Consider the following 9,137-nt stretch of genomic DNA (forward strand, 5'->3'; position numbering starts at 1 on the left):
AGAACTTTTGTAATGTGGTCTCTCCTACTGTACCACCTACCTGTTCTCTCTTTTGCCAGTTTATGTTGAAAACTAGCAAATTGCCATTCAAGAATGATGGGGGGGAGGGGGCAGAGATGGAGGGGGGAAAGCTTGCTAACCCCCCCCCACTCCTTCCCCTCCATCCCTGCAGTCATGGTGGCACTTTGCCACTCCACCATCGCCACCTCCTGCCCATAATGCTCTTGGAGCACTCTGATTGGTTGTTTCAGTAACCAAATCGGAGTGTTCCAAGAGCATTATGGACAGATAGACGGATGGACTAAGCCCTTTATTATATTAGAATATTAGCATGAAATTTACTAGTGTATTGAGTTAATCAATTTTGCATGGGATACACTGCTGACTTACAAATTATTCTTATTTTTCTTCTACAGTAAATAAAACTGATTGCTACGTGAGCCTCTGGTTGCCATCTTCTTCGTCTGAAAAGTTACGAACTAAAGCTGTCTCAAACTGCAAAGATCCTGTTTGGAATGAAACCTTCTATTTCAGGATCCAGAGTCAGATCAAGGTAGACAAAAACACCTAGAACTTTCTCTTGAGTCTCATCTATAGGCAGATCCTGCCAATCTAGGCAGGGCTAAGACTTTCCGATTTTCTAACAGTGAAGTTACTTGTTACTCTTAGAACATACTAAATACACTTACAATGCAAAAATCCTCATGTTAAAGCTCATTAACTTGTACTAAGTGCCCTCTGAGTGTCTCAGAGTTATGGCACTTCAGGGCCATATTACCTAGCTCATGTTAAGGCAACTTCAATCTGCTCAACAGAGATAAAACAAGCAATTTGCAGTTCTCCAGCATCCCAGAATTCACTGCTTCCAGCTACCTCCTGCCCAGAGCAGTGGTAGATCCCAGGTGTCCTGGCTCCTAGCCATGCCCTCTAGTGGCAAGTTAGAGTTATGCAGGCAAGAAATGGTATTAACCCTCAACATGTAACCACTCACAGCATATTTTAACTTCAACACCTCTTAACATTCCTCATATTTAGTGTGGTCTAAGTATAACATGTAACTTCACCCTGTTTGCATCTAATATCTTTTCATTTAAACTGCACTAAAAACTCTTCTTGGGATCATTTTAACTGTTCTAACCTACTCCTGAGATCATTTAGTATGCCTGAAGGCTGCTTCATTTTTGTATACTTATTTTAGATGCTCTGGTAAAAAAGAGAGATGTATAGGATGGCAACACATGCAACTGATGAAATACAAGTCTGTGCCTGCCTCCGTTCGATTAAGCGCTCCCATGTGGCTTTAGCCCAGACTATGGACCGCGCCCGTCCTGGGCTTGCGGGTGGACCCCACAGGCTACCCCTGCTGACTTCAGGGGGTCCCCTTAACTCGCCTGCCACAACTTGGAATGTTGCTTCAGTGGAGGGGTTCCCCTTTGGGGCAGCCTCCAGCACGCCTCCCGGCGGGCACTCACGGGGCTCCGACCTCCCCTACACCCCGGCCACTCACCACCTTGGGTTGCCGATCTTCGGGCCCCTTTGGTGTTCTCAGCTCTTCCCCAATCTCTGTCCACGGCTTGCCAACTGCGTGACTGAGTCTTCGGGCCTTGGTGTATGGTCCACAAAGTCCTCGGACCTGGTCCCTCAAGGTAGATTCTCTACTGTCCTATACTAATCACCCTGTGATGTGACATACCAATCCCACCACCGTGACCACTAATGCCCCTAAGCTACTGGGCCCGGGTTCCACAGCCCCGGCGGCTCACCCCACTAGGGTATTGAGTCCCCGCCTCTTCCTAAGGCCGCTGTGGGCCACGAAGGTCAACTGTCCAGCCCCACTTTGGGTCTTTGGCTGCCCTCCGGTGCAGCCTGACGAGGCCCCATTGGCCACGCCCCCTGTTACCTCCTCTCCAAGGCTTTCGTGCAGGCTCACTTCTCGGTCTCAGCGCCAGCTTGCCGCAACACTGCTCTCTCTGCGCCTGTCTCCGGTTCCTTCGTGGGTGCTGCTGCCAGTTCTGCTGTAGGTGCAGCTGCTATACCCTCTGCCAGCATTGCTCCCAGCTTTACTGCCGCTTCTGTGGATGACGTCCCTACTGCTTCCATCGGCTCTGCTGTCAGCCTTGCCGCCGGCCTCTCTGTTGACGTCGTTGCCGGCTTTCCAGCTGGCTCTGTTGTCGGCATTACCGCCGGCTTCCCTGCCGGCTCTGTTGTTGGTGTCGCTGCCGACTCCGTTGGAGCCTCTCCTGGCTCCGCCCCCAACTTTCCACGCAGCCAGGCGCGGCGGCTGATCCCCTCCATGTGATGGCTCTCCCCTCAAGCCTTTACTCGTCAGCTGCCCCGCCGCATTGTCGGAGCCGCTTTTTATTTCCGCCGGGTGGCGTCTCCCGCCCACACTCCTCGGCCGCAGCTGGATATGCACGTGGCTAATCACCCGCAATGGCTATTTCACTGCGCGCATCTCCTCCGGCTCTTCGGGCTCTGCGAGAGGTAAGTGGGGCTCTCCTTTGGCCTGGGGCCCTCCTGCAACCCCAGCTCCCCTGGGACAAAGTCAAAATCAACAAATATTTGGAACAAAATCTTACTGAAAGGAAGCATGGGATAATAGAGAAAGCAAAGGACTAGGAATAAGAACTACCAAGTTTGAACAAAATTAATCAGTTTATCCAGACTGAATACTGGTACTAATAAGAACATTATATCTAAATGCATATTCAGTACAATTAGTTCTGTGTTAACCTTGAAGGTGTATGGATCAGTAAAACTCACAGAAAACCTAGAAATGTGACCTTGTAGAGTGCTTAATATGAGATTCGCTACATCTAAAATTAAATTAACACATTATCTAGATGGAAAATTTGTCACAAAATATTGGCAAGTGAAAATGACAACACAAATGAATTTCCACTACAACCTTAATTTATAAAAGGAAACATATATCTTCTTAAAGTCAGATTAAACACCTATTCTCTCCATCTTCTGCTGTGTGCCAGTTTTTCTCTAATCACTTTCTTTTTTATTTCGCTTTCTTATAAACACATACCAAGCGTGAATTATTTCTCAAACATCCTCTTTCCTGGGTGCATACGAATTAACAATATTTTTCTCATTTCTCTTCCTAGAATGTCTTGGAACTGACCATATTTGATGAAGATATTAACCAAGACGATGATCACCTGATTGTTCTCTTTGATATAGCTAAACTTCCCCTTGGAGAAACAGTTTTTATTTCATTTCAATTAAATCCACAGGTGAGGACTAATATGACAAGAACTGAGTAGAAAGAATTTGTTTGTTTTTTCTCCTAAACTTTTTTCTGTTGTTGTTTTTTTTAACGTAAAGTATGAGTGGTCTGGTCTATCCATATTGATTCCTGTCAGCCTATGACAGAAGAAAGCATCTCCAAAATTGCACTTGACACTGAACTGAATTCATAGTTTCATAGTAGCTAGAGTCAGGAGGGACCTGAACAGATCATCTAGCCTGATCCCCTGCTACAGGCAGGAATGAATGCCGGGTTCACAAGACCCCAGACAGGTGATCATCCAGCCTCCTCTTGAAATTGCCCAAGGTAAGGGCGAGGACCACTTCCCTGGGAAGTTGATTCCAGATTTTGGCCACCCTAAATGTAAAATATTGCCTTCTGATCTCTAACCTTAAACCTATTCTCCATCAGCTTATTACCATTGATCCTTGTCACCCCAGGTGGTGCTGGGGAGAAAAGGGCTCTGCCTATTTGCTGTTGATCTCCCCTGATGAGTTTGTAGGCAGCCACCAGGTCCCCCTCAGCCTCCTCTTGCTGAGGCTGAACAGGTTCAGGGCCCTCAGTCTCTCCTTGTAGGGCCTGTCCTGCTGCGCTCTCATCAAGTGGGTGGCCCTCCTCTGAACCCTCTCCAGGCTGGCCACATCCCTTTTGAAGTGCGGCGCCCAGTACTGGATGCAGCACTCCAACTGCAGCCTGACCAAAGTCGCATAGAGGGGGAGTATCACCTCTCTGGACCAGCTTGAGATGAATCTTTGGATGCATGACAAGGTATGGCTGGCCTTGCTGGCTGCAGTCTGGCATTGGCGGCTCATGTTCATCTTGGAGTCCATAATGACTCCAAGATCCTGTCTGCCTCTGTGCCTTCAAGAAGGGAACTCCCCAGCCTGAATGTATGCTGTGGATTCCTTCTCCCAAGGTGCAGCACCCTGCATTTGTCTACGTTGAACTCCATCCTATTCTCATCTGCCCACTTTTGTAGTCTGTCTAAATCTAGTTGCAGCCTCTCTCTTCCAACTGTGTAGGCATCAGTGCCACAGTCACTTAATTTATTGATGAGGATGGGGTGAGAGACAGTGTCAAAGGCCTTCTTAAAGTCTAGAAAGACTACATCCATGGCAACACCGTCATCCAAGGATTTAGTTACCTGGTCATAAAAGGCAATCAGGTTGGTCAGGCAGGGACCTGCCTTTGATGAACCCATGCTGATTGCCCCTGCGCATGATCTCCCCTGCAGGCCCCCCACAGATGTGCTCCTTGATGATTCTCTCCAAGATCTTCCCGAGCACCGAGGTGAGGCTTACAGGCCTATAGTTACTTGGGTCCTCCTTCCTCCCTTTCTTGAAAATTGGGACCACATTAGCCAGTTTCCAATCCCCTGGCACCTGGCCAAATGACCACGAATGCTCATACAGCCAGGCCAAGGGCTCTGCAATGACCCCTGCCAGCTCCCTCAACACCCTTGAGTGGAGGGTATCTGGACCTGCAGATTTAAAAATGTCTAGCCGTTCCAGAAGATCCCTAACTACATCTGCGCTGACTGAAGGCCTGACAGAGCTATCCCAAAGATTGTCCCTACCTCTGGTAGGTGGGATATCCCAGTCCCTGTTCAAGAAAACAGAGGCAAAGAAACTGTTAAAAATATCAGCTTTCTTGTCTGGCATAGCCACAAGATTACCGCTTGCATCTCACAGGGGCCCTACATTGCCTGGTGCCCTCTTCTTGTTTGATCACAATCTCAATCTACTTTTTCAGAGGAGTTTGGGAAGGGTTTGATATGTTTGCTGATTTATCATCAATGATAAAATTGTAAGAGTTGACACTCTCAATTAGGTCATTAAAAAATTGTTTTTTGAAGTTGAAAAGTAGAACTGGTAGAAGGGGACCTAGCCAATATTGTAGCCTAATTTATTTCTACATGCAGTCTTGTGCAAGTCAATCTCTTGGTGACTTCATTTCCTGCTGCAAATTGGGATAGGGAAAACTTTTATTCAATAGAAAAAGAAATGTTATGAACAAAATAATTTGAGTAAAGTGCTTCCAAAATTTCTCATGTTAGATGCTATAAAGTCTAAAGGTAGTAGAATATAAATTGTTGCTATTGCCCTGATAATAGGGTCAGAGTAGGGTCTATGATTTTTGGAACAGGAATTGCACTGTACTGGTAAGAAAAAAAAACATATCTGGTAATAGTGAAGTATGAGGTCAATATTTATTAATGGACACAAGATCCCTCGTTTAACAAAGGGGCAGATAAACTTATTTTATACACGTGAACATCCTAATCCAGAGATTTTTATAGCTTATACCTGAAAATGTAATTAAAACAACACCTGGAAAGCAGAATACTGTTAGGCATCAAAACATGGAGAACACTACTTGTCTCACAAAAATTTAAGATACTTTGCAGAAGCTACTTGTGCCCCAGTCTGCCAACTAGTAAGGCTATCCGTTTTGGCTTCATGATTTCATGTATTTTCTCCCCTTGTTTTCAGAGAAAGGAGGAGTTGGATGTTGAATTCATGTTGGAGGACATGTGAGTAAAATTTAGGTGTTATAGAAATATCAATTCAGAGATTAGTCAATCAGTAGAGGGAAATGTTTTGTACATCTGCTAACTCTTTACTAGCCACATCCCTGTCACAAGATTCTTTCCTTTTCTTAAAAAAAAATAGAAGCAAATATTTAAAGGAAAAGAGAATGACAAAGAATGAGTGAGAGCACAGCAAATATCAGCATTGTTTCTTGTTAATATTTGTGTCACTATATTTTTTCCTAAAGATGATTTGTTCTTGATGGTCTCCCATAGTAGCCCACAGCTGTCATTTTGAGGCTGGTAAAACTCATTTCTATAAGTCTGTTGCTTTTCTGGAGTAAGTACTCCAGGCTAATTCATGGCTTTGAAGTGGTGTCACTTAAAATGCTATTAGGGCTGGTATAAGCCCCACCCATCCATCTTACTGCTATTGAAGCATCTCTACTGATGCGTAGATAGTGGGTTCTCTGTTAGAATGGGCCACATTTTGATGATCAACCCAAATTAATATGACTAAGAAAACATTTAAGAGGGGGAAAAATCCTAACACTCCTAGCCTATGTCTGTGCAGTCTCTGTGGCAAACTTGGAAGCACCGCTTAGAGCATGACAGCCCAGAAGTTAGAAAATGGAGCTGGTTTAAGCCACATACAGACATTTATTTTCTCCTGGGAGAGTCACTACTTTCCTAGTAGAAACCACGAGTGTACAGGCATTCATTTTTCTCCCAGGGCAAAAATGGCTGATCCAGGAGAAAAATAACCCAGGAACAGTCAGGGTTAAATGGCTCCCAGGAGAGTCTCTTCTGGAAGAATGAACTTCTCTACATTTATTTTCTGAGAGAAGCCACAGCAGTCCTCCAGCATCCCATCATTCTTTGCTCCCGCGATTGTACTCACACACACATCCAGGGAGACAGGGTACATCTACACATGTTCCTATGGTGACGTTACTGCACCATGATTTAGTAACAGCCTGTACTGCACTGTGCACATTGCACACGGTTATTTTTAACAGCTAATTCGCGGTAGCAGTGCGCTATAACAGGGGAGTGCATCACTGCAGTGAAGTAGCTGCTGGTCATGTGTAGATCCCCACGGATGCTAAGTCACTGTAGTGCATTGCTACGGTGATGTGGTATCATGTGTAGATGCACTCACAGTGTATCACTTGGCCTGGACTCTTCTGCTTCAGCTGAGCAGGGATCCCCTTCACAACCCCCTCACTGTGCTGCAGGGAGACACAACCTGCAAGGAAATCTAGGTTAGCCAGTCAGGGCATCCCTGTGCACTGATGTCATCTGTCACCAGAAAGACTGCAGAGCTTGCAGAGCATATGTACACAGGGAGCCCCCAGCTGTACAGCATCTCATCATTTGAATGTCTGTTCAAGGGTCTCCAGGTAAGTTTTTCTACCAGAAAAAGAAATCTGGGAGAATTCTCCAAATCATTGGAACATGTGTACATAGTACTAATATGACCCAGAACTCATGCCAAGAAGCACACCCAGGACAGAGAGCTTGTGAAAGGTTCAGGGCACGTGCATAAGTCTTAACAGACCCAGATACACTGTCTAATTTCTGAGTGGGAATGAGCTGTTTGTGGGAGGGAAGCTTCTTGTTTGCACTCCTGAGGTCACTATGGAGGCAGTGTCAGCATGGCTCTGCTGTCTGCTTCAAGTTAGCATTTAGATTATACCAGTTCTGAATGCATGTTTCATGTTTATCTAGTCTAGGTCCTCCTGAAAACATCATCACTAATGGAGTAATAGTGGTGAGTTTTATTTTTTGTTATTTTTTCCTATGCTACACAGTAATGTGTATAATAGTGCTGGGACTAGAAAATCAGTGAGCTGACTTTGCATATTCTGTCTCATCCTGAAGCAGAGGGTGATGCTGGAGTAGTTTGTGGACTCTTTTGGATATGTTTATACTGCTATTTATGGTTAGTCCTGATGGTTACTCCCAGCCAGCCAAAATCATAAGAGATCTCTCTATCTCTACCTTGCGGCTGCTACAGATTGTCCCTCCTGTTTCCTCTCCTAGAATCATTCTACCCATTACCTGTCTCTCCTTCTGTGCTTAACATTAATTATTGTCGGTAGGGGAAGGAAGTAGGGGACAGAAGAGGCATTAGTCAGGGATTGCTGGTGGTGGCCTTCCTGTATTTGCAGCCTGTATTACTGGGGTGAGTTTCAAACACAGTGAAGGAAAGGAAGGCTAGGGTAAAATGCAACTTAAGGCCCCTAAAGAGTAGCAGGACTTCCAGACTTAGGCTGAAAACTGAAGGTCGGGGAGGGGAGGGGGATTTCAGTTAAAATGGTTGGACAGTGGCTCTGAAGTTGGCTCTGAAGTTGATTTTCGTTATCACTGTAGATACATAATAAATCTTTTCCAATGACACCTGTACTTACAATATCTTTTCCCCTTTTGAGAAGGCTATATGTAAGAGCTTGAAGAACGCTATCATTGTCTCCTTTTTATCACATCGATACTTAAGTTGTTATGTTACAAGCTACCCTCCTTTCATATGAGGTTTAGGTATGACTCTTAAGTGTACACTCATATCACTTAGTCTGCAAGAGAAGTAATTTCAGAAGAATATAAGATGCTTAGCCCTAGGGATCATGCCTGCTGCTTGCAACAGCATTTACAATATTTGCCAGCCCTAATGGCAAGATAGCGGGATAAAAGTTATATCCAGTTCTGTAGCAATCTCTGTATTGGTCCTGTCTTACAGTCCCGTGAACTTGCCTGCTTAGAAGTTCAGATGGATAGGAGGAAAAAGAAGAAATATTGCACAAGTAAGTTTAGTAACTGGTTATTAGTACTTGCAGCTTTTGTAACAGTGATTAGAAAAGACATCTTCTATGTTAATACAGGTTTCCCATGATTTATGTGGGTTCTTTATATGTGAATTCCCTCTTATGCAATGAGCATATTTAGACCTATAATTCATTATATGCAAGGTAAATTCGCTCTTATGCAATCAGCATAGACGCCCAAGCAGGTAAATCTGTGGGGAGAGGGGAAAGGGCCATGGCCCCACTCACCCCAGCCCTGGCTAGAGTGACCCCAGGAGTGGCCGGCACCAGCTGCCTGCAGCGGCTGGGCTGCACTGTGCTCCACCTGTCCCCCCATGCCTGGACTCAACCTGTCTCCACTCACCTCTGCTCCTGGGCTGTGCCATGTCCTGCAGCAGGCAACTGGTGTCAGCTGCTCCCGGGGCTGCTCCAGTATGGGCTGGGGTGAATGTGGACAAGTGGAGCCCTGGGCAATGCAGGGCACGGCACAGACCCCCCAGTCCTGGATGCAGTGGCCCTGGGAGTGGCCAGCACCAGCTGCCTG

At 45.6% G+C, this 9,137-nt stretch overlaps 1 protein-coding gene across 1 annotated transcript in view; it reads left to right on the forward strand.

Annotated features, from left to right (window-relative positions):
- LOC102386454 (cytosolic phospholipase A2 epsilon) overlaps positions 1 to 9,137 on the forward strand; it is a 67,249-nt gene that overhangs the window by 19,932 nt on the left and 38,180 nt on the right. The window contains exons 4-8 of the mRNA XM_014524902.2: positions 417 to 553; positions 3,117 to 3,245; positions 5,752 to 5,792; positions 7,521 to 7,563; positions 8,530 to 8,593. Of these exons, the coding sequence (XP_014380388.1) occupies positions 417 to 553; positions 3,117 to 3,245; positions 5,752 to 5,792; positions 7,521 to 7,563; positions 8,530 to 8,593 (414 nt within the window). The remainder of the gene's footprint in view (positions 1 to 416; positions 554 to 3,116; positions 3,246 to 5,751; positions 5,793 to 7,520; positions 7,564 to 8,529; positions 8,594 to 9,137) is intronic.

The sequence above is a fragment of the Alligator sinensis genome, unplaced genomic scaffold, assembly GCF_000455745.1.
Source record: "Alligator sinensis unplaced genomic scaffold, ASM45574v1 scaffold314_1, whole genome shotgun sequence".
In the NCBI taxonomy this organism is placed as follows: domain Eukaryota; kingdom Metazoa; phylum Chordata; order Crocodylia; family Alligatoridae; genus Alligator; species Alligator sinensis.